This window comes from Monodelphis domestica, chromosome 4 (genome assembly GCF_027887165.1).
Source record: "Monodelphis domestica isolate mMonDom1 chromosome 4, mMonDom1.pri, whole genome shotgun sequence".
Classification (NCBI taxonomy): Eukaryota; Metazoa; Chordata; class Mammalia; order Didelphimorphia; family Didelphidae; genus Monodelphis; species Monodelphis domestica.
Window position 1 is genome coordinate 288,871,045 of NC_077230.1, and position 25,784 is coordinate 288,896,828.

The following is a 25,784-nucleotide window of genomic DNA, read 5'->3' on the forward strand; positions in this document are numbered from 1 at the left end:
CATTTATCACTTTCCATTACTGCCATATTGGCCAGTCTGCTTGGAGTGAGGTGGTACCTCAGGGTTATTTTAATTTGCATTTCCCTAGTCAGGAGGGATTTAGAACACTTTAGAACACTGTGCTTATTGATAGTTTTGATTTCTTCATGTGAAAACTGCCTATTCATGTCCTTTGACCATTTGTTGATTGGGGAATTGCACCTTTGTCATAGTTTTGTTATAAAATTCCCCCCCCCCCAATTTGTTGCTTTCCTTCTAATTTTGGTTGCATTGGTTTTGTTTGTACAAAATCTTTGATATAATCAAAATCAAAGTTTGATATAATCAAAATCATTCATTTTACATTTTGTAATGTTCTTTATCTCTTGCTTTGTCTTAAATTCCTTTCTCTCCCATAGGTATTACTATTCTATATTCATTTAATTTATTTATGATTTCACTCTTTTAAGTCATTTATCCATTTTGAATTTGTCTTGGTATAGGATATGAGATGTTCTAACCCTAATTTTTCCCATACTGTTTTCTAATTTTCCTAGCAGTTTTTGTGATAGTGAATTCTTGTCCCAAAAGCTGGGTCAAGCCCCTCTTTAACATGGCTTCACCCTATCCTATCCAAACTTATTTCTCCACTGTTTCCTACATCAGAACTGTTTCATTACTGTCTTGACTGAAAATGTAACCATATTTGCTTTTTTCTTTATGTTTTCTCTTTTTTCTGTTTCTCCATGTCCCCTTTCTGGTATTTCTAGGTCTAGCTTAAATGATACATGAAAGAAAAGTTTCTTTTCAGAAATGCTCTGGCCCTTAGTTGTCTTTCTTTAAAATTATCTAAACACTCCAGAGTTTCAAAGTGTGATTCTATTATCATGTCTTATTCATTCATCTGGTGTCTTTAATTAGATTATAAACTCCTAGGGCCAAGTATCTTTTCCCCACTCTCTTTCTTATTTACTATAGTACTTAAGCATATGGCAAGCATTCAATAAATATAAGTTAGCTTTAAATGGTATAGAAGAGTCAGATTATGATTATGATTTTGTTTTATTCCTTTTTTTTGAAAAAAAATCTCCAGAAAATAGTGATAGGAGATGCCTCAGAAACTGCCCTTCTGAAGTTCTCAGGAATCATCACAGATGATGTGATAGGAAAAAGAAAAAGAAACCCCAAAGTTGCTGAAATCCCTTTTAATTCTGTCAACAAATTCCAGGTGAGTTTTTCTTGACAATACGGCATCTCTTATTTCTTAGCCTTGTGGTATTCTTACCTGCAGTTACTTAATGCCCCTATAGGTCTGGAAGCTGGGGGATATAAGCTAGTAAACTCTGATCAAGACCACTTTGGATTGTTTTCCAAGGAGCACAGTAGGTAAAGGAGTCTTGAGATGTGGTTGTTAAAGAAATCCACCCATGTTGTACTATCTTAGTTTCTGGTACGGAGGGATTTGGAGTCTAGGTTTTGTTGTCTAATTATCAGAGGCACTGAGTAGTTCTTTCCCAAAAAGATTGCCTCATCCCCAAAATAAGGTGGAGACAAATAAATGCCTTTTTTGACAATAGTGGGGAAACCAGGAAGGCTTTAGATCTATGGTGATCTATGGAGTCTTTTTTTTTTGCCACTATCTCAGGAAATCAACCTAATAAAAATTAAGAGCTTTCAGGAGAGTTGAAAGGTTGACTGCCTCTACCTCCTTCATGAAGATAGGAATGAAATGGAATGGGAATGAAAATCATTCTTCAGAATTCAAAGTGTTGGGGGAGCTGGTAGTGTAAGAGAAAAGCATAGTTAGTGTTAGAAATTTCACTGGTGGTCTTCTTGCTCAATTTGAAACAGAGTAGAATTGGGCCATAAAGTAAAAATTCCTTTGCTTAACCCCTTAGTCCTCCCCTAGCAAGTATGATGTGTTTTTTCTTCTCTGACCTTCTAAAAACATACATATTAAATGAGGTTTGATGGTTACCATGGTGGTACAATCCCCCAGTTACTGGTCAGAGTGTTTGTTTATATATATATATATATATATATATATATAATTTTTTTCATCATGGGTTACAAAAAAGGAAGAATGCCAATTTAATTTAACTTTACAGAAAACTAATGAAATTTAAGTTTTTGGAATCTTGAAATTTCTTTTTAATGTCACCATTCTTGACAGAACATTGTAATTCTTACCATTTTGGTTACCACAGACTATAATGAGACAAGTGCAAATATATCAGGGTGCATGTTATTTCATGCATGGAAAGAAGCAGAGGGAAAATGTACTGGTCTTTTCTCTTGTGACATCAAGGAACCCTCTCCAGCCCACTGCCCAGTCTTTCTACCCACAAACTGTAATAACAGCCTGAAACCTGAAACCTGAAAATGGGGGAGGGATCAAAGAAGTAGGTGACTATAGCTGCTATGAAAACTAGATAATCCTGCACTGGGTATGAAATTCCGTGCAATTTGTGTTCCCTACTAAAATATAGAAGAATGTTGCTTCCTCTTCAAAGAGGTTCTGCTTCAATTTGTTTCTGAACTAATTCAGTTCAGAAATTAGTTTCAGATTTCTCATGAAAATCCAGCAGCATCTTTAGATTGGGGCCATGTTTGGATCTCCATTTCCAGTGCGAGGCACCAAGAGATCACCCTGGGTTTGAATAACATGTCTCAATAGCAAGAGTTCTGACTGTGTAGTGGAAAGTACTGCATTTAATTGTTACCTCCACCATTTACTATCTGTGAGACCCAAATGAGGCAAGTAGTCAGATCTTTCATCTATAAAAAGAGGAGCCTGGACCATCTGGTCTCTAAGGTCCTTCCAGCTCTAAATCTATGATCCTTTCAGTGGAGGAGGCTTGAATGCCCACAGAGGGCATCATTATGATCCTGTTTCCTCCATAAGGAGAATAAGCATACGAGTATTAAGAGATGATTTTCCTTTTCTTAATTTGTTGCTATTTGTGGAAGATCTCATCAGGTCTCTTGAGAAGTAACAGTAACATGCCCCATTTAACACATTTGCTTATTTTCTTCCTCCCAGCTCTCCATCCATGAGACAGATGACCCCAATGACAAACGCTTCCTCTTGGTGATGAAAGGAGCTCCTGAGAGGATCCTAGAAAAATGCAGCACCATCATGATCAATGGCCAGGAGCAACCTCTAGATGAAAGTGCAAGAGAAGCCTTCCAAACTGCATACATGGAGCTGGGAGGCTTAGGGGAGAGAGTACTGGGTGAGTTGGCCTGAAAAGGTGACAGAGAAGGTGGCACTAGCAAATACTACATAAAGATTTTAAGCAGAGAAAAGAGATGACAAGTTTATTAAAAACAGTGTTTTTTAATAAATTTAATATTAATTATTTTATTTTTCATTTTTAAAATTTTAAAGTAATTTAATTTTTTATTTATATATAATATACAAATATAATATAATTTTATTATTTTTATATTATAATATATTATATTTATATATAAAAATAATTATTATATGTAATTGTAATAATATAATATTAACTAATAATAAAAATAATTAATTAAATTAAATTAATTAAAAACTAAAAAAGAATTAATCAATAATATTAATAATAATAAAGTTAATTTAAAAAAAGGTGATACCAAGGAAAAGAAGTGAAATGATGGAATATGTGTTTATAAAGGATATTGGAGTTTGAGGGGGAAAGAAAAACATAGTTTGTACTGAACCATTCTTAAAAATGCTTTAAGGATCCCTGATGTTATTAATGCAATTCTTTAATGCAAAAACAATCAGTGCAATCATACGATTGTTGAATAGATTTTCTACCCTTTTTAGAAAATCTCTTAATAGCCGGGAACCAATATTATTAGTGTGGGAGATTCCCAGGAAAGAAACTTCCTACTTTTCTGTCTAACAATTTTCTGTCTAACAATTTTATTGCCATGAAATATAGGGTCCAATCCAAAAAGCTGAGGATACTGATGAGATGTACCAGGCAGATTCAATCTTGTAGCATGAAGAAATTTGAGTAATAAAATTGAGGAAGGAAGATTTGAAAGAGTTCTGAAGCAGCTGAAAAGCATTGTGGCTGCTAGGAAATATGGAGATCTTTAAACAAAGGTTTTGTTTAACCCAAGTAGGATTTAGGAGCTTTCCTACCTAAACTTTGAAGTCCAGGCCTCAGTTTCCTCATGTATAAAACAGGTTGAATTAGTTGGCATATAAGATCTCTTTCAGTTTAAAATTTTGGGATTCTTTGACTTGTCAACCTTATTTAGAAATAGTTTTTATAATATCCTATGGCTAAATAGATAATCACTATGATAAGCAGAGGATTCTTTCCTGTCCCTGAGATTTCTCACAAATACTTATTACACCTTTTCTAAAGGAAAGGACTCACTTTCCATTCAAGAAAAAGAATTTTGTTTTAAACTGCTTGTGTGCTATGGAAGAACATTGTCTCTCTTAAGAAATAAGTGATAATCTCCATCCTGTCATTGATGCCTTCCCCTGCTTGTTCCTTATTCTTATCTATTCCAGGTTTCTGCCATCTCTACCTGCCAGAAGATGAGTTTCCAGATACCTACTCCTTTGATATAGAGACCATGAACTTTCCCACCTCTGACCTCTGCTTTGTGGGGCTGATATCATTGATTGATCCCCCTAGATCCACTGTTCCTGATGCAGTCATCAAATGCAGAAGTGCTGGCATCAAGGTAGAGTTCCCTTTTCTGCTTCTTGGAATCCTTCCCAGATCCTTTAAGGAAGTTTCATTTTACAGAATGCACATAGTTGCCTTTCCACTAAGGAGTTCAGGAAAGCCATCCAAAAAATGGTATTTTCACATTGGAATTGAAAAGGTTAGAGCTGGAAGAGTCATCTTTGCTAGGGGCAGGCAATGAAAAGGCAAAAAAGTTGTTTTTTTTTTTTTTAATAAATGGTTGTTTTTGGCAGTATGGCTTAAGGCTCTCTTTCCAACTCTTCCATTTACTAGCTGTGTATTTTTAAGCAAGTCTCTTAACCTCCCTGAGCTTCTGTTTTCTCACTTAAAAAAAAAAGAGTACTTTACAAGCCTAGAAGTGCTATCTAAATGTAAACTATTGTTATTGTTATTATTTGTTAATGGAAACAATGGCTTTTTAATATATAACATACTCTATAAAGGTAAGATAATATCTTTTACCATCTTTTAAACTCCATTTATGTTCATAAATATTTAAAGTAGAACGTGTGGAATATGGAATATTTCCTGGTGCTGGACATTTCCCAGGGTAGGAAAGTTACATATCACAACTTTCCCCCAAAGGAATTCTGTAATCAACCCTAATTATCCCCTACTAGTTCTTGCTTCATCCCAGAGCAGCCATGCTCACTTATCTTTTTACTTTTGCTATGTCAGGTTCTCATTGGTTATATCTGTTTCTTCCTATTTTATTAGGTCATCTTGGTGACAGGTGATCATCCAATCATACCTCAAATTTTCCCCAAATGTCAATTCTGTTCTCAACATTGATTTTAGCCTACTGGTCTATTCTACTAGTTCTTTCCTCAGCCAAGATCAGTCATGCTCACTTTTCCTTTGCTTTTGCTAGGTCAGATTCTCATTGGTTATATCTGTTTCTTCCCATTTTTAGGTCATCATGGTGACGGGTGATCATCCAATCACAGCCAAAGCTATTGCCAGAAGTGTGGGCATCATTTCAGCCAACAGTGAGACTGTGGAAGACATAGCAAAACGTCTTAAAATTCCTGTGGAGCAGGTTAACAAAAGGTAACAGCAGTAGTTATGGGACTTCTGATGGTGGGCCTGCCCCCTTTGTTTCCAAAGATCTGTAGAATGAAGGGTTCATCACTCTTTGCACCACAGTCCCTTAGACTGCTACTGCTGTATTGTTTATATATAGACACACATGCACACATACACTTTCACAAAACTGCCTTTCCACTAAAGAATTAGGAAAGTCACTCTAAAAATGTTATTCCATATTGTAATTGAATTCGAACTGGAAGAGACCTTAGAGAAAGATCTTGATGATGGCAAACCTTTTAGAGTGTCCAAACTGCAACTTTCACATAGCATGTGAGCTCCCCACCTTACCCCAGACAGGGAAGGAAGGAAGCACTTCCATTGGGCTGCTGGGTAGAGGGACTGATAATATATGGAGAGGGAGAAGGGAATGGCCCCCTCCAGCATGTGTGCCATAGGTTTGCCAACATGGATCTAATCAAAGGATTCTTAACCTAGGGTCCATGAATTTTTTTGATAGCTGTATTTTAATATAATTGGTTTTCTTTGTGATCTCATGTATTTTGTTTTAGCATTTAGGGTCATTATTCTAAGAAGAAATCCATAGGCTTTACCAGGCTGCCAAAGAGACTGATGACAAAAAAAAAAAGAGTTAAAACCCTTTGTGTAATCTACACACACACATTTAATTGATAAGGAAATTGAAGTGATATCTAAAAGGGGAGAAAAGAAGTTAAGGTCACAAAGGAAGGGGTTAGTGGAACTAGGATTCAGATGGTTTCTTTCCAAGCCTTTCCATCATGAAGTTGTAGTACATTTTATGAAATTAAAAAACTAGCTAATATTTGTTAAATAAAAATTTGTTAGTGATATTAAGTCCCCAAACAAGTTTCAGAGCCTTCTGGCTCTTTTTTAAATGAGAAAATAGAAGTCTCTATACACAATTGTCTGAATCCCCTTCAGACATACCCATGTCACTCACTACTCAAAAATCTTCAATGACCTCTAGGATAAAATACATAGTCCTCAGTTTGGCATTTAAAGTCCTTTATGATTCCTGTCATATTTATCTTTCTCCATGTATTTCACCCTGTTACCCTTCATGCATGCTGCATTTCAATCTAGCCTATCAGATATTTCTGAACTCAACACGTCATCTCCTAATTTCTGACTTTGTATAGGTTGTCTCACATATTTCAAATGTACTCCCTTCTCAATGTACTCTTCCTTATTTTATATTATATAACAGCAGAGTATATTTGTATTATGATATTATACTGTAACAAATACATAAAATTTTATTCATTACTCATAATAATAATTCAAAATTCAAGTAGCTCAGGTGCTTCCCCTTTGAATCCCTTCCTTAGTTCTCCTTAGTTGCTGCTATTTTCTCATATCACCCTAAAATGACTTTAAATATAAGTCCATTACTTCCCACAGTAGAATGTAAACTCTTTGACCCAAGGTCTATTGTGCCTTTGTATTCCTAGGGCCAAGCATACAGCCTTATTTGCAATAGGCACTTAATAAACATTTATTTGCTGAATTGAAGAAATATATATTTTAAAACTATACACACCTACAAGAAATATAAGGCAAGTACCAGAGTGCTCAAAAAAAAGGAAATAATCATTACCATCTGGAAGAAGCAGAGAAGACTTCTTTAAAAAGAAAATTCCATTTTGTTAAATTCCATTTTACAGTATAAGTTAAGGATTTAACAGACAGAGAAGGATGCTTGGGGGGAATGAATTCCAGACACAGAGAACAGCCACCTATTGTTTCTCACTACCAGCCCTTTTGAGGTCCACTCTGTAAGGGAGAGGATTTGGTAGTATTCATTGCAATAGCCCCAATGTAGGCTAGTTACTTTCAGAGTGTTGTTACCTAATGTATCCTTCTATCAAGGAAAGTCCTTCAGCATTTAGAGCTGTCCTTTTTTCTTACTTGGCTTTGCTTTGACTCTTCTAGGGAGGCAAAGGCAGCTGTGGTAAGTGGAATGGAGCTGAAGGAGATGAGCCCAGAGCAGCTGGATGAGCTCCTGAAAAACCACAGTGAGATTGTCTTTGCAAGGACATCTCCCCAGCAAAAGCTGATAATTGTGGAGGGCTGTCAGAGACAGGTGAGTGATTGGGGAGGTAGTATGTATATATAGCACAGTGCCCAGCATATAGTAGTTCTTTAATAAGTGCTTGACTGACCAACAGACACTCAATTGAGTACAAGTTAGATATCTTCAGACTTCCATTGAGCCTAAAAGGAAGCTTTATCATAACAGAAAGCTCTTTCCTAAAACACAAAAGTTCTTTCCATTATAAGACTGGGGGGCGGGGCGGGGGGGAATGGCCAATTCTGTTCAAGGAAATTCAATTCCACAATCATTGATTAAATATTTAATATGTTCTAGATGCTGTGCCAGATTTTTTAAATACAATGACAATACAGCTTCTAATCAAGTTTTTTAACAAATCATGAAAAATTTTCTCTACTCCTCCCATTGGATAAAAGACAAAACCCCCAAACTTTTAATGAACATATTATTAAATAAAACAGATTCCCTCACTGACCATGTTCAAAATATGTCTCATTCTGTCCCTTGCCTCCATTTTTGTGAAGAGGTGGGTACCATGCTTCATCCTCAGTCCACTAGGAATAGTGGTTGATCATTGGGTTAATGACATCTTCCAGTGTTGTTTGTCTTTACAGTATTATTATTGTGTAAATTATTCTGGTTCTGTTTTCTTCATTCTACATCAGCTCATAAACATCCTTCCAGGATTCTCCCTTTTCCTGTTGTTATTTCTTACAATATAGTAGCATATTGTTATATTTTTATACCATAGACTTGACTTGAAAGAATTTTCATCTGTTACAGTTTGAAGAAGATGGTGGCCTTTCAGACTCTCATTCTGTAATTATAACTTCTCTGTTGAGGCCTTCTCTGTTACTGGCCTTCACCACAGAGTTAACTAAAGGAAGAATGTGATATTGTGATCAATATTTTATCAGTAGAGGTGGAGCTGCCCATCTCTGTCCACTGATACTTTATCATTCGTCTCCATTAGTTTTCAAAAGTCTTGCTTGAGGACTTTTAAATCTTTTCTTCTTCATATCACAAGACAATACAACCCTTTTTTTCCTAAAAAGAGACTCTTGTAGAACACGGAGTTATCCTAACTTCTGGAGCAGATGAAGACTATACTTTTTATCAGGATTCCAAACTTGGCTACTCTTTGAAATCTGTGGATTGAAAGTTTTGAATCCCACTGTGTTCTTCTAGGATGCTATTGTTGCAGTGACAGGGGATGGTGTTAATGATTCCCCAGCTCTGAAGAAGGCCAATATTGGGATTGCAATGGGTTTTGCAGGCTCTGATGCAGCAAAAAATGCAGCAGACATGGTCTTACTAGATGACAACTTTTCATCTATAGTGACAGGTATAGAGGAAGGTAAGTAAGGTCCTTTCCATACCAAAGACATCTTAGAAGTACCCTTACAGAACTTTGATTTAACCTGGGTCTTAAGGGTTATTTCTCTGAAAAACAAAAACAAAAACAAAATTTTTTTTCTCTTTATAGGTCGCCTAATCTTTGACAATATGAAGAAAATCATTGCCTTCACCTTGACCAAAAACATCGCAGAGCTTTGCCCTTTTCTGATCTTCATTATTGCAGGGGTCCCCCTGCCCATCGGTACCATTGCCATCTTGTTTATCGACTTGGGCACTGATGTTGTAAGTAGATTTCTGAGCAGCTAGGGCCATGATGGCAAACGTATGGCATGTGTGCCAGAGATGGCACACAGATCTCTCTGTGGGCATGTATGCCAAAGACCCAGTGTCCCAAGACCCAGTGAGTCTGTCCCTGCAGCACAGAGTTCACCAGAGTTCCTAACTAAAAAGCCAGAGGGGAGTTCCCGTTCACCTGCTCCACTCACCCTTATCCCAAAAGGTTTATTAAGCAGGTATCTTCAAGACAGTATCTCTTGTAGGACAAGATTGCATCACTTCAGAATATAATGGCCTCTTAATTACCCTTGGTCTGAGAAGACAGAAACAATTTATGTCTTTACTATCAGAAGCAACCAGTGTCTTTCCTATACAAATTAGTTTGGGGATGTCTTTTGAGTTTGTATTTTTTTAATGTTCAAAACTAGTCTAGTGATTTAGGAATCAAGTTTTATGAACCCAATAGCCTCTTCTGCTCTCTTCCCCAGTTTCTTTGGGCTACATTAATTTGCATTGTCTGTTCCTAGAAGCTCTGGAAAACACAATAATTCCTTTTCAGTCTCCCAGTCAACCCTGCATCCAGATTAAAACCGGACTTCAACCCTTGACCATTTGCTAAAAAGGTTAATTTGGAGGATACCCCCTTCAGGAAGGCTAGGATGTGATGGGATAAATGTGTCAGGATGATATAATTTAAACCGACGGTTATATTTTCCTATAAATAAGAGGTTTTCCTGTAGGCTGGGGCTTTTTGCTTTTTTTCCTTCTAGAGCTGAGGGAATCATAGCTCACATAACTAGAGAGAAGCAGAGTACTTGTACCCCTTACCTTTCCCTCTCCCCAAGACTAGACTACATCACCTCCCCCCCCCCACCCCCCCCGCAGTCCAATGAGTGTTTCCTAACTCCCCTAGGTGGAGTAAGGGGAGGAGGCAGTTTGCTTGGCACTCAATGGGGGTGGGGGGAGAGTCACATAATTTGGTCTTTGGGGAGGGGGCCTGGCACTTGGTCTGGCAGCGGGGTGGGGGCAGGGATGGGGACTGGCACTCCATTTCTTTTTTTTTTTTTAACCCTTATCTTCCATCTTAGAGTCAGTACTGTGTATTGGCTCCAAGGCAGAAGAGCATTAAGGGCTATGGGAGTTAAGTGACTTGCCCAGGGTCACACAGCTGGGGAGTGTCTGAGGCCAGATTTGAACCTAGGACCTCCCGTCTCTAGGCCTGACTCTCAATCCACTGAGCCACCCAGCCTGCCCCCTGGCACTTCATTTCTAAAAGGTTCCCCATTACTAAACTAGGGAATCAAATCAACATCAGTTGCCATAAACTTGGGATCATTTTTCCCACCTTCTGGTTTTCCTTTCTCCTGAAGAGACTTAGTTAACTTGGCAAAAGATGGATAATAAAATCAACATTGTACTAAATTGAGCTTTCCAAACTGTTCCATCAACCTGACCCTCCAGAAATGTGTACATTTTTGTTCTTGTTTCTCAGGTTCTTTAAACCTGAGCTAGAAACAATGATTAGGAATCACAGGTGAAATTGCCACCAAAATTGTCCCAATTTTTAGGGGCCTGGACAGATTTACGAGATCCAAGAATCATAGTAAGGTACAATCCTGTAACTAATCCAAGGTTCTAAATGAGTAGAAAATGGGAAAGATGGCATTATTCACAATTTCAGGAATCTTCCTATCTACTGACCTAAAGAAATAATGAACCTAGGCCAGTGTAATTTTCTTAATTGACTATGCATCTAAAATCAAACAAGTTAGTTCATAGAATCAGATAGGAGAGATTTAGATATGGGCATTGAGAGATCATTCAATTCAATATTTTCATTTCATAGATAAATGAAATTAAGGCCCAATGATTTATACAAGATCAAACCAAGTAGTTAATAAGAGGTAGATGTAAGATTTGGACCAATGTAAGTTATATAAAATCCACAACTGACAGCTAACTCAGAACTGAAGAGTGACTGGAGAATAACCAACATTGTTGAGGGCAATTATTCATATGGTTTTGGAAAGCATGAATAAAGGTTAAGTAAATAATGGAAGCAAACTTGGAGAAAAAGGAAGAGAAATAGCAATTGCCAACTCCTTGCCAACCCCCCCCCCCCTTTTCTTCTCTACATACAGTAATAATACTGGGCTGCTTATACATTTTGGAGAGAGATGGTTCTTTCTTTTTTTTTTAAATTAAACCTTTATCTTCTGTTTTGGAATCAATATTGTGTATTAGGTTCCAAGGCAGAAGAGTGGTAAGAAGCCAGGCAATGGGGGTTAGGTAACTTGCCCAGGGTCACACAGCTGGGAAGTATTTGAACCTAGGACCTCCCATCTCTGGGCCTGGCTCTCAATCCAGTGAGCCACCCAGCTGCCCCTGAGATCTGTTTCTTTTGAAACTAATAGCATATGACTTTTTATTGCTTCAGACTTGAAAGTTTCTGGCCAAGCTGCTTACTGGGACTTGATATTCACTTGTTCTCTCTCTATTCCATTTGCTAGCTAAATATTAGCTGCCTATATTCCAACCACAGGGCAGAAATCTGAGTTCCATTGTCTTTCTCTTCCATAGATTCCTTCCATTGCCTTAGCTTATGAGAAAGCTGAAAGTGACATCATGAACAGGAAGCCACGCCACAAGAAGAAGGACAGACTTGTGAATCATCAGCTGGCTTTGTACTCTTACCTGCAAATTGGTATGTTAATATCTAATTTCCAGTTGGCACTTTGCTCCCTATTTCCTAACATATTCAGAAACTGCCTTTTTTTTTTGATGGGTAAAGGAGAATTAGAAATGGAATACTCTGAATTCATCTGTTCCTACATTTCCCTTGTCCTGTAGGAATCTTGCAATCTGTGGGGGGCTTCTTTGCCTACTTCACTGTCTATGCAGTCCAGGGATTCAGACCTGAACGACTCCTTTACTTACGGCCATTCTGGGAAGATAATACTTTTAATGATCTTGAAGATAGCTATGGACAAGAATGGGTAAAGTATCAAAGTTTTAACTTCATTTCTTTATTCTACTGCCCATTTGACCCAAGTAATGCTGAAATGCCATGCTCTAGACTGCCTTAGACTACTTTAATAAAACAATGAGAAAATGAAAATGTCAACAAGCATTTTTTCAGTGATTATGCACCAAACAGTGTACATGGAATACAAACACAATGAATGAAAAGGCATTTATTATAGACTTACTAGAGTCAGCCTGTTCTCAAGGATCTTCGCTTCAAATAATGGGAGACAATACTCTAAGGAACTGATGTTTTGTGGAGGAGCTTTCAGGGAAGAGAAAGGGTAAAGTTTTGGAGATGGGAAGAGTTGAAACTTCCATGACATGGTCTATGATGATGAAATAAATTTTTGGTCTTCTCATTTGAGAGATGTTTGTCCATAGGAGGGGAATGCCACATGGCCAATGTACTAGTTTTCTACATTTAATTGTTTTTCTTTATTACAAAGGAAGGAAATGAACAAAACAGAATGAAAAAATTCATATGTAAATGAAGACTACATTAAATAGCACCAGCTATCAGAATTTTTTAAAAAAATTGACAATGTTGGTTATTAGCTGTTTTTGGAGATTTGGTCAATTTTTTTTTGATGGTAGAGTTCTGGAGTAGGTGTCAGGAAGACCTGAATTAATATCCTGCCTGAAATTTACTAGCTGTATTAACATGAACAAGTAACTCAACTTTTATGACCCTTAGTTTCCTCATCCAAAAAATGGGAATAATAATAGTGTCTACTTGACAGGCTTGTTGAGAGAACCAAATGATATAACATTTAAATATTACTTGTGTCAATTATTATTAAATTTGATATGTTTTTGTCTTTTGTTAAAGCAAAATTTATCAGATAAGTTTTTTGGTTTTATAAATCAGCAATTAGATCAGATTCATGGAGAGAAGCTTTGATTCTGAAATGGAAACTACTCTTCCATTAGGAAGAGTTGAGTTCATCTGCTTTGGCTTAGATTTCTAAAGTGATCTGTAGTTCAAAGGGGTATAGAGCATGAGAGTAGAATTGTGCTTACTGGAGATGTCAATGAATTTTGAGAATGGACACAACAATTAAAAACTTATTTGAATAGCTCTGACCTTTATCAGAACTCGGTTCTCCCTTTGGTTTGCTAGAGCTCATCCATGTTAGCCTTGTAACAGACACAAAAACAAGTAGGCTACAAGGTACAATATGTGGGGAGAAGTAAAATAAATTATATCATTCCTTCATTTTCCTATTCAACTATTACCTCTTCTGGAAAACTTAAGTAATCGTAAATTTCCATACCTCTCCCCATATTGATCATTGCAGACAAAATATCAGAGGAAGTACTTAGAGTGGACTGGATATACTGCTTACTTCGTTGCTGTTATGGTCCAGCAAATTGCAGATGTCATCATCAGAAAAACACGGATAAATTCCATTTTCCAGCAAGGTCTCTTCAGGTATCGATTCTATTATCAGAGGCTTATCATATAAAGAGGGTAGAATTCTGATGGCTCTGGGTCATATTAGCCTGATGGGCTTTAGTCAGTCAATAAGCATGTATTAAGTGCCCTATACATATTGCCACTATAATAAGTTTTAGATCACAAAGAAAAACAAACATTCCTGCTCTCAGAGAGCTCATGATCTAATGGGGGAGACAAGATACCAAACAATTGTATACAAGCAAAATATATGCAGAATAAATTGTAGATAAATATAACAGAGTTACTAGCATTAAGAGGAATTGGAAAAGGCTTCCCATAGAAGGTGAAAATTTAGCTAGAACTTGAAGTCAAGAGACAGATTTGAAGAGGGAGGATATTCTAGGCCTGTGGGAATATCTAATGAAAATGTCTGGAGTTGGGAGATGGAGTACTTGTATGAGGCTCAGTAAAAAGGCCAATATCAATAGCTCAGAGAGTACAATGTGGTGGAAGGTAAGTGTAAGAATACTGAAGAAGTGAAGGGAGTGAAGGAAAAGGCAGGGGAGAGTTGTAGCCTCTCATAATAGTCTTCTCATGAGATAATGATGACCCACACCAGGATAGAGGCAGCGACATAGGGCAAGGGAGGAAGTACACAAGGGATGTCACCAAGAGGAAATTGACAGGCCTTAGCAGTTGATTGGATGTGGAAGTAGAGTGGAAGATAGTGAGAAGGAAGATGCTTAGGTTAGGTGTTTAAGGAACCAGGAGTCAGGTAGTGCAGTTCCCTATAATAATAAGGAATCTAAAAGTCTGTTCTTGTTTATATTTCATACAGAAATAAATACATCTGGGTTGGGATTGCATCTCAAATCATCATAGCAGTCATCCTCTCCTGTGGATTGGGAAGTATTACAGCTCTGAATTTCACCACCCTTAGGTGAGTTATCTACCCTACCTGGGGAAGGGAAAACAATAGCCTCTATTCTGAGGAAAATCTTTAAGTTAGGAGACCAAGCTGGGTGAGGATGAGGATGTTGATGTCCAGATCAGAAATGAGGTGGTAATGGGGGCAGCAATGTGGCTCCAGTGAATTGAGACAGGTCTAGAGATAAGAAGTCCTGGGTTCAAATATGACCTCATGTACCATGCCACCCAAGGCTAGTCGCATAACCCCTATATCTTGACTCTTGCTACTCTGTCTTGGAACCTATATTTAATACTGATTCTAAGACTAAATGGTAAGGGCTTAAAAAAAAAGAAAAGGAAAGAAATGAGGTGGTAAGGATCAGGGGCCAAATATCCCCTACTGGAAAAATGGTTATGCCTGATCTATATAGCATTGAGATAAATGATAATAGAATCAAATCCACATTCCCATTGGAAAGATTTGAAGGAAAAAGCATACCTTGTGTCCTCACCTTTGAGTGTTCCTCACTTTGTAATGTGTTTTCAAAGAAAAGAGTGGCTTTTGGCCAATTTAGAAGAAATCTCCCCTGCTTGGTATCCACCTGAATTTGTTGAAATTGCTAAGAAGGTAGTAAAGTTAATAACCCCATCACTGTTTACCTGAGAAGCTGGTTCTTATCTTTTGACACACGTTGACTCTTGGATTTGCCTCCTTTTATTTACAGAATTCAATACTGGTTTGTGGCAGTACCATATGCCATTATCATCTGGTTATATGATGAGTTCCGAAAACTCCTAGTTAGGCAGTATCCAGGAAGTAAGTAACATCAAAGGAGGAGGTTTGTGGGTCCAGATTTGGGAGACCTTGAGTATTTGACTTGTTCCATATTTCTTATTCTTCCCTTACAGGCTGGTGGGATAATAACATGTATTACTGAAATTGTTATTGGTTCCCAAGACTCTTATTCAGTGTTCTCCAGTCGCCTCTGCTAGGAAGTCTCTTGTGCAATATGGACATCATCATAATCTACACTCGAGAAGAAATTTGTATGAAAGATTCTCAGTTAATGCACTGTAAAAATGAGATTTGGCTTTTTTTGTATAAACTGTTTTTCTTCTGTGCCTTGCCCTCTTGTTTGTTTTAAAATGTATAAACTTTAAAGGCAGTGGAGAAGAAAAAGAATCCGTTGACCCTGTACATAAATTTTCACAATGCTTTATTCTTTTGTAAAACATGTACTTCTGTTGAATTTGAGACCTTTGAGTCTTATGAACTCGACCTGGGCATAGTCATGTATAGTATAAACCCTAGTGGACTGGCCTAAAGAAACCACATTTTAAAATAAAAAATGTTTTATAAAATAAAGTTGTACCTATATTCTTAGATTCCTTGAGAAGATGATATATTTCAACTAGGAAGGTAGTTGGAGGAGCAGGAGAATGAGTAAAGTGTGTGGCTGAAAAGATCCTGCTCATCAACAACTGGCCTTTGAGGATTTCAGCTGGGGTGAGAGAGTATATCTGGTCAGTCTGCTGGAGTCTGACTGGAGAAAGACCTCTACCCTGCTGGGAGCATTTGTGAACATCAGTTGGGACTCCTGGTTCATCAAGGACTCTAGTGTGTGAGATTCTGTTACCCTGTTGGGCTTAATTTTAAGAAGCTTAGTTATTTAGATTTAGATTTGTTGATACCTAGCATCGCCATCTAAAGTGTGTTTACGGGATGGTAATATTCTTTTGATCTAATTATATAAATGTGGGCATAAAATCTCCAAGGCAAAAATTATAGTGGGTTTTGCCTTGCATTAAATATCTTGGATTTGTGTTGTCAGAGGATTCCAGGAGTATCACACAAAAAAGAATAGCTGACATCCAGAAACTGAGTGCACCTAAGACCAAAAAGTAACTCAGCTGTTCTTGGAAAAACTGCTTTCTGTAGACAATGGATAGCTGGATATGTTGAAATAACTAAGTGTATAACAGATCTAACCAGGAATACAGAACCAGAACCTCTGAAACTAAAACCTGAACATCAGCAAGCCTTAAGTAAGCTTAAGGAAGCGATTTTATCTGTACCAGCTTTGGATATCCCAGACTATACAAAACCATTTCAACTGTTTGTAAATGAGATGAAAGGTATTGCTTCTGGTGTACTGACACAGACTTTAGGAAAAAGTTACCATCCAATTGGATACTATAGTTGTCAACTAGATCCAATTGCTGCTGGTACAGTTCCTTGTTTGAGGGGGATAGTAGCTGCAACTGTGTTAGTCCAAAAGTCAGCTGATTTATTTTTGGGACGTCCATTGACCGTATATTGTTCACATCAAATAGAAGCACTAGTAAAGCATATTCCAACCAACAAATATCTAACTATGAAATTATACTCCTAGGAAGTGAAAGCATTGAGTTGAGGAGGTGTAGTTTATTAAATCCAGCTACACTTCTTCCTGATTTGCCAAAGAATGGTGAACCATTACATGAATGTGTAGAAGTAGTGGATCTAGTAGATATGCCTAGGATAGATTTAAAAGATACCTCAATCAAAAATTCAGACTTGGTTTTATTCAATGATGGTTCTTGATATTTTTGTAATGGTGTTGCATTTGTTACAGAATATGAGACACTGTGGTATGGAGCATTACCTAGTAACCTTAGTGCTCAAGGTGCAGAGTTAGTTGCATTGAAGCAAGCATGTCCTCTGGCTGATGGCAAAAGTGCAAATATTTATACAGACTCTCAATGTGCCTTCTCAGTTTGTCATACTACAGGACAGATTTGGAAACAACTAGTTTTATTACTGTATCGGGAAAACCAATAGCTCATGCAGAAATAATAACTGAATTGTTGGATGCTATCCAGAAGCCTAAATAGTTAGTGGTGATCCATTGTACAAGTCATACGTATGGCAGAGATTCAGTCTAAAGGAAATCATAGAACTGATATAACTGCAAAATTTGTTGCCAGAAATGCTCCAGCATATGTCATGAACTTGTTAACTATTGAATCTGATGATCTAAAAAAAGCTTATATAGTCTCAGAAATTCAGAAGTGGAAGGAGAAGTTTGGAGCAAGGAATCTGTTTGCCAAAAATTAACAATCAAGGGGCATTCAGATAGAAAGGTTTAGGTGGCAGACATTTAGCATATTGTCCATTTGAGAGTCTACAAATAATTACCTCAGCATGCCAAAAGTTGGAAGATACAAATTTTGCCTGGTAATAGTAGACAGATTGACTAAATGGCCTGAAAAATTTCCATTAAATACAAATACAGCTAGCATTGTGGTAAAAGTGTTGATTGGGGAAATTATACCTAGATTTGGAGTACCACTAACCATAGACGCTGATAAGGGATGTCATTTCACCCAAGATATCCTGAAAAGAGTATGAGAATCTATGAATAACACCCAAATATCATGTTCCTTATTATCCACAAAGTTCAGGTCAAGTAGAGTGTGTAAATGGGGAACTCAAGACTATAGTGTGGAAGATCTGTGCTGAAACTCATCTCAAATGACCAAATATACTTCCCATAGCTTTCTTTTACCTATGTATGAGACCAAGAGTAGATTTGCATGTATAATCATATGAAATGCTCTTTGGACATGCTCAACTAAAACAAAAACTTGTAAGACAGTATGCATCACTTTTAAGAGGAGATTGTCAACATCCTTCCTACTTAAGTGCTTTACAACAATGATTCAAAGAATTATGATATGAGAGTACTAATTCAATCTGGTTGATTGGATTATTCTCTCCATGATTTCAAACCAGGATATAGGGTATATGTTAAAATTTTTGCTAAAACAGCAATGCAAGGGAGCAATACAAGTAGGTCCTTATATTATTGTGTTAGTTTCTCCATCTTCAGTAAAAGTTTTGGGTAGAGATTTGTGGTATCATTGTTCACATATAAAATTAGCACATGCTATAAATAATGAGAATGTATAAACCATCAAGGAAGAAAATGAAGAGATCTTAGAAAGGTAGAATCAATAGGCAAATTGAGTCTGCAGTCAAAAAGATCAGTAAGGAGAGGATCATTCCAGTGGACGGGGATAGAAGCAGATAATGCAGATCAAGAGGAGAATTCAGGAATTAATGGACATTGTTAAAAGACTGAAACTTACAAAAAAATTTTTTTTCAGTTTTTGGATTAATTTATTTAGTCAATTTAGAACATTATTCCTTGGTTACAAGAATCACATTATTTCCTTCCCTTCCCTCCTCCCACCCTTCTCACAGCTGATGTGCAGTTTTATTGGGTATTATATGTGTCCTTGATCAGAACCCATTTCCATGTTTTTGGTGTTTGCATTAGGATGTTCATTTAGAGTGTACATCCCCAGCCATATCCCCATGACCCATGTGTTCAAGCAGTTGTTTTTCTTCTGTGTGAAACTTATAAATTTAAAGACTTTGAGGGATTTGCAATGAAGAGGATCACAGAATTAATGGACTAATGAATTAAAATTGTGGGTAATGTATTAAAACACAAAACAACATAACACATTCACATAAACATAAACATATTTACTACCATAGAATTGGAAAAGAAGTATTCAAGCAAAATGATATGAGAAGATTTGAAAGTGGCAAGTATATTGCATGCAACAGTAACAAAATACTAACAGTAACATTGACATTACACTAGCAAAACAACATAACATGTGAAGATTGTAACAATGAAGGTACTTAGCTCTTCCTTTATTGTAAAGATTAAATTGTAATCCCCTTTCTAGTTTTAGATTTTAATCCCCAAAGTGTAAACCCAATATTTATTTATTTATTTTTTAATTTTATAGTATTTTATTTGTTCATTTCCATGCATTTTTCATTAAAGACAAAGATCATTTTCTTTTCCTCCCTCCCACCCCCCGTGGCCGACGCGTGATTCCACTGGTATCATATGTGTTCTTGACTTGAACCCATTGCCATGTTGTTAGTATTTGCATCAGAGTGTTCGCTCCGAGTCTTTCCTCTGTCATGTCCCCTCAGCCATTGTAGTCAGGCAGTTGCTTTTCCTCGGTGTTTCTATTCCCTCAGTTTGTCCTCTGCTTTTGGATAGTGTTTTTTTCTCCTTGATCCCTGCAGATTGTGCAGGGACATTACACCACCACTAATGGAGAAGTCCATTATATTCGATTATACCACAGTGTGTTTGTCTCTGTGTACAATGTTCTCCTGGTTCTGCTCCTCTCGCTCTGCATCACTTCCTGGAGGTTGTTCCAGTTCACATGGAAATCCTCCACTTTATTATTCCTTTGAGCACAATAGTATTCCATCACCAACATATACCACAATTTGTTCAGCCATTCCCCAATTGATGGGCATCCCCTCATTTTCCAATTTTTGGCCACCACAAAGAGCGCAGCTATGAATATTTTTGTACAAGTCTTTGTGTCCATTATCTCTTTGGGGTAAAACCCAGCAGTGCTATGGCTGGATCAAAGGGTAGACATTCTTTTATCGCCCTTTGTGCATAGTTCCAAATTGCCCTCCAGAATGGCTGGATCAGTTCACAGCTCCACCAGCAATGAATTAATGTCCCTACTTTGCCACATCCCCTCCAGCATTCATTACTTTCCTTTGCTGTTATGTTAGCCAATCTGCTAGGTGTGAGGTGATACCTCAGAGTTGTTTTGATTTGCATCTCTCTGATTATAAGAGATGTGGAGCACTTCTTCATGTGCTTATTAATAGTTTTGATTTCTTTATCTGAAAACTGTCTATCCATGTCCCTTGCCCATTTATCAATTGGGGAATGGCTTGATTTTTTGTACAATTGATTTAGCTCTTTATAAATTTGAGTAATTAAACCTTTGTCAGAGGTTTTTATGAAGATTTTTTCCCAACTTGTTGTTTTCCTTCTGATTTTAGTTACATTGCTTTTGTTTGTACAAAAGCCTTTTAATTTGATGTAGTCGAAATTATTTATTTTACATTTTGTGATTCTCTCTATGTATTGCTTGGTTTTAAAGTCTTTCCCTTCCCAAAGGTCTGACATGTATACTATTCTGTGTTTACCCAATTTACTTATGGTTTCCTTCTTTATGTTTAAGTCTTTCACCCATTTTGAATTTATCTTGGTGTAGGGTGTGAGGTGTTGATTTATTCCTAATCTCTCCCACACTGTCTTCCAATTTTCCCAGCAGTTCTTATCAAATAGTGAATTTTTGTCCCAAGACCTGGGATCTTTGGGTTTATCGTATACTATCTGGCTGAGGTCGCTTTCCCCCAGTCTATTCCACTGATCCTCCTTTCTGTCTCTTAGCCAGTACCAAATTGTTTTGATGACTGCTGCTTTGTAATATAGTTTGAGGTCTGGGACTGCTAGGCCCCCCTCATTAGTGTTTTTTTTTCATTATTTCCCTGGATATCCTTGATCTTTTGTTATTCCAAATGAACTTTGTTATGCTTTTTTCCAAATCAGTAAAGAAATTTTTTGGGAGTTCCATGGGTATGGCACTAAATAGATAAATAAGTTTGGGCAGGATAGTCATTTTTATTATGTTGGCTCGTCCTACCCATGAGCAGTTAATGTTTTTCCAATTGCTCAAGTCTAGTTTTAGTTGTGTGGCGAGTGTTTTGTAGTTGTGTTCATATAGTTCCTGTGTTTGTCTTGGGAGGTAGATTCCTAGGTATTTTATTTTGTCTAAGGTGATTTTGAATGGGATTTCTCTTTCTAGTTTTTGCTGCTGAGCTGTGTTGGAGATATATAGAAAAGCTGATGACTTATGTGGGTTTATTTTGTATCCTGCAACTTTGCTAAAGTTGTTGATTATTTCAATTAGCTTTTTGGTTGAATCTCTAGGATTCTTTAAGTAGACCATCATGTCATCTGCAAAAAGTGATAACTTGGTCTCCTCCTTGCCTATTTTGATGCCTTCAATTTCTTTTTCTTCTCTAATTGCTACTGCTAGTGTTTCTAGTACGATGTCAAATAATAGAGGTGATAATGGGCATCCTTGTTTCACTCCTGATCTTATTGGGAATGCATCTAGTTTATCCCCATTGCAAATGATATTAGCTGATGGTTTTAGATATATACTGTTTATTATTTTTAGGAATGACCCTTCTATTCCTATGCTTTCTAGTGTTTTTAATAGGAATGGGTGTTGTATTTTATCAAAGGCTTTTTCTGCATCTATTGAGATAATCATGTGGTTCTTGTTGGTTTACTTGTTAATGTGGTCAATTATGTGGATGGTTTTCCTAATATTGAACCAGCCCTGCAACCCTGGTATAAATCCTACTTGATCATGGTGGATGACCCTTCTGATCACTTGCTGAAGTCTTTTTGCTAGTATCCTATTTAAGATTTTTGCATCTATATTCATTAGGGAGATTGGTCTATAGTTTTCTTTCTCTGTTTTTGACCTGCCTGGTTTTGGAATCAGTACCATGTTTGTGTCATAAAAGGAGTTTGGTAGAACTCCCTCTTTGCTTATTATGTCAAATAGTTTGTATAGTATTGGGATTAACTGTTCTCTGAATGTTTGATAGAATTCACTGGTGAATCCATCAGGCCCTGGGGATTTTTTCTTAGGAAGTTCTTTGATGGCTTGGTGGATTTCATTTTCTGATATGGGATTATTTAAGAATTCTATTTCCTCTTCTGTTAGTCTAGGCAGTTTGTATTTTTGTATATATTCATCCATATCACTTAAATTGGTATATTTATTGCCATATAATTGGGCAAAGTAATTTCTAATGATTGCCTTAATTTCCTCTTCCTCAGAGGTGATGTCCCCCTTTTCATCTTTGATGCTGTTAATTTGCTTTTCTTCCTTCCTTTTTTTAATTAGATTGACCAGTACTTTGTCTATTTTGTTTGTTTTTTCAAAGTACCAGCTTCTTGTCTTATTTATTAAATCAATGGTTCTATCACTTTCAATTTTATTAATTTCTCCCTTAATTTTTAGGATTTCTAGTTTGGTTTTCTGCTGGGGGTTTTTAATTTGGTCACTTTCGAGTTTTTTTATTTGCATTTCCAATTGATTGATCTCTGCTCTCCCTAGTTTGTTAATATATGCACTCAAGGATATGAATTTACCTCTGATTACTGCTTTGGCTGCATCCCAAAAGGTTTGAAAGGATGTCTCGCCATTGTCATTTTCCTCGATGAAATTATTAATTGTTTCTATGATTTCTTCTCTAACTAAACGATTTTGGAGTATCATATTGTTTAGTTTCCAATTAGTTTTAGATTTGGTTTTCCATGTACCATTACTAATCATTATTTTTATTGCCTTGTGGTCTGAGAAGGCTGCATTTATTATTTCTGCTTTTCTGCATTTGTGTGCCATGTTTCTGTGACCTAATGTATGGTCAATCTTTGTGAATGTGCCATGTGGTGCTGAGAAGAAGGTGTATTCCTTTTTACCCCTATTTATTTTTCTCCATATGTCTATTAATTCTAATTTTTCTAAGATTTCGTTCACTTCTTTTACCTCTTTCTTATTTATTTTTTGATTTGATTTATCTAAATTTGATAATGGTTGGTTCAAGTCTCCCACTAATATGGTTTTACTGTCTATTTCTTCCTTCAATTCTCCTAGTTTCTCCATTAGAAATTTGGGTGCTATATTATTTGGTGCATATATGTTGATTAGTGATATTTCCTCATTATCTAAAGTCCCTTTTAACAAAATATAATAACCTTCCCTATCCCTTTTGATCAGGTCTATTTTTGCTTTGGCTTTATCAGATATCATGATTGCCACTCCTGTCTTCTTTCTGTCACTTGAGGCCCAGAAGGTCTTACTCCATCCTTTAATTCTGACCTTGTGGGTGTCTACCCGCCTCATGTGTGTTTCTTGGAGACAACATATGGTAGGGTTTTGGATTCTAATCCATTCTTCTATTTGTTTACGTTTTATGGGTGAGTTCATCCCATTCATGTTCAATGTTATGACTGTCACTTGTGGACTCCCTGGCATTTTGATATCCTTCCCTAATTCTAACCTTTCTTCTTCAGCTCTACCTTTTAGTCCAGTGATTTACTTTAAATCAGTCCCCCTTGTATTTCCCTTTCTACCCCCCTCCCTTCTAATTCCCTCCCTTATTTTCCCCTGTAGTCTTTTTAAAAATTCCCCCCCCCACCCTCTCCCTCCCTTGTACTGCTTCCCTCCCCACCAGTCTGTTTTTTACCCTTCTACTCCTCTATAGGGCGCAAATCTATTCTCTTCCCCAATGGATTGGATTGTTCTTCCCTCTTTGGGTCAGTTTCAAAGTACGTAAGAGTTGAATATTTCCTATCTCCGACCTCTTTACCCTTCCAGTGTATCGATGTTCTCCCCCCTCCCGCCATGAGCTTCTTTGTGACATATAAATTTACCCCCATTTGTTTCTTTTCCCATTTCTTTTAGTCATAACCTCTTTTCTTTTTTAGCTTTAGTCATGTATATATATATATATATATATATATATATATACATACACATGTATATGTATTTATGCATGCATATCTCTATATACCTATTTATGTCTTGTCCTTTCATCCTATACAGTTTGTCACTGTTCCCTCTGAGTGTAGTTCTTCTAGCTGCTTAGGTGATAGCAACAGTTTTTAAGAGTTGCCAATGACCTCTTTTCTTATAGGGATACATATCATTTTAACTTATTGAGTCTCTTAAAAAAAACCTTTGTTGTTGTTGTTGTTTTTCCCCTCTTTTTTAATTACCTTTTGATGATTCTCTTGAATTCTGTGGTTGGACTTCGAATTTTCTGTTCAGGTCTGGTCTTTTATTTATGAATGCTTGGAATTCCTCTGTTGTGTTAAATGACCATACTTTCCCCTGTAAGAATATAGTCAGTTTTGATGGGTATTTTATTCTTGGCTGTAGGCCTAGTTCCCTTGCTTTCCGGAATATCATATTCCATGCCTTTCGGTCCTTCAGTGTGGATGCAGACAGATCCTGTGTTATCCTCACCATGTTTCCATGGTATCTGAATGGTTTCTTTTTGGCAGCTTGTAATACCTGTTCTTTTATCTGATTGTTTTTGAATTTGGCTATAACATTTCTTGGTGTTGTCAGTTGGGGATTAAAAACAGGGGGTGATCTGTGGATTCTTTCAATCTCCACTTTCCCCTCTTGTTCTAGGATTTTGGGACAGTTTTCCTGGATAATTTCCTCTAGTATTATGTCCAGGCGTTTTCTTTTGTCGTGGTCTTCTGGTAGTCCAATTATTCTTAAATTGTCTCTTCTTGAACGATTTTCTAAATCGTCTGTTTTGTGAATGAGATGCTTCACATTTTCCTCAATTTTTTCATTCTTTTTGTTTTGTCTTATAGTGTCCTGCTGCCTTGTGAGGTCACTTGATTCTAGTTGTTTTACTCGGGTTCTTAAAGATTGGATTTCATCTTTGGCTTTTTGGTCGTCTTTTTCCTTCTGGTCTGAGTTTCTTTGAAGACTGTCTTTCATCCTCTTTATCTCGTCTTTCATCTCCTTTGCTTCATCTTTCATCTCCTTTGCCTCATTTTCCAGCTGGATGATTTTGGCTTTCAGGACACTATTTTCTTGTTTTAGTTCAAGTGCCTCTGTTTCCAGATGACTTATCTTAATTTTTAAGTTCTTTTCCCAATTGTCTTCAGCCTCTCTTAGCTGTGTTTTGAGTTCTTCCACAGCCTGTATCCAATTCGCTGGGATTTCTGGTTTATCGTTTGCTGATCTCTCCCCTTCTGTTCCATTTGGTGAGTAGTAGCTGTCTATTGTAGTTTCTTTCTTCTGTTTCTGTTGTTTGTTCAAATTCACCCCTTCTTTCCTCCCTGTGTTTGTCTGTGCTCTTGTTCCTCTCATTTTTTTGTTTTTTAGGGACTTCTATCAGTCTCCCCTCTTGGAGCTTTAACAGAGGATCTCTTGGTGTAATCTCTGAGGGAGGGTTGTTGGGGGTTTGAGCTTTCCTGTCCTCTGGAGGCTTTTGATTGGCTTAAAGTTCAGCAGTCAGTGAGGATGGATGGGGAGCCTGGGCTTCCCTATGTTCTGGAGACTTTTGATGGGATTGAGTTCA

At 37.0% G+C, this 25,784-nt stretch overlaps 1 protein-coding gene across 1 annotated transcript in view; it reads left to right on the top strand.

Moving 5' to 3' along the window:
- The window catches only part of LOC100023029 (potassium-transporting ATPase alpha chain 2-like), a 35,050-nt gene extending 18,911 nt beyond the window's left edge, over nucleotides 1–16,139 (top strand). Inside the window, exons 11-23 of the mRNA XM_007495179.2 lie at nucleotides 1,073–1,207; nucleotides 3,023–3,215; nucleotides 4,499–4,674; nucleotides 5,593–5,729; nucleotides 7,680–7,830; nucleotides 8,989–9,157; nucleotides 9,287–9,441; nucleotides 12,016–12,139; nucleotides 12,286–12,431; nucleotides 13,761–13,894; nucleotides 14,700–14,801; nucleotides 15,496–15,587; nucleotides 15,680–16,139. Of these exons, the coding sequence (XP_007495241.1) occupies nucleotides 1,073–1,207; nucleotides 3,023–3,215; nucleotides 4,499–4,674; nucleotides 5,593–5,729; nucleotides 7,680–7,830; nucleotides 8,989–9,157; nucleotides 9,287–9,441; nucleotides 12,016–12,139; nucleotides 12,286–12,431; nucleotides 13,761–13,894; nucleotides 14,700–14,801; nucleotides 15,496–15,587; nucleotides 15,680–15,708 (1,743 nt within the window). The 3' untranslated portion in view covers nucleotides 15,709–16,139. The remainder of the gene's footprint in view (nucleotides 1–1,072; nucleotides 1,208–3,022; nucleotides 3,216–4,498; nucleotides 4,675–5,592; nucleotides 5,730–7,679; nucleotides 7,831–8,988; nucleotides 9,158–9,286; nucleotides 9,442–12,015; nucleotides 12,140–12,285; nucleotides 12,432–13,760; nucleotides 13,895–14,699; nucleotides 14,802–15,495; nucleotides 15,588–15,679) is intronic.
- Nucleotides 16,140–25,784: the final 9,645 nt, after the last annotated feature.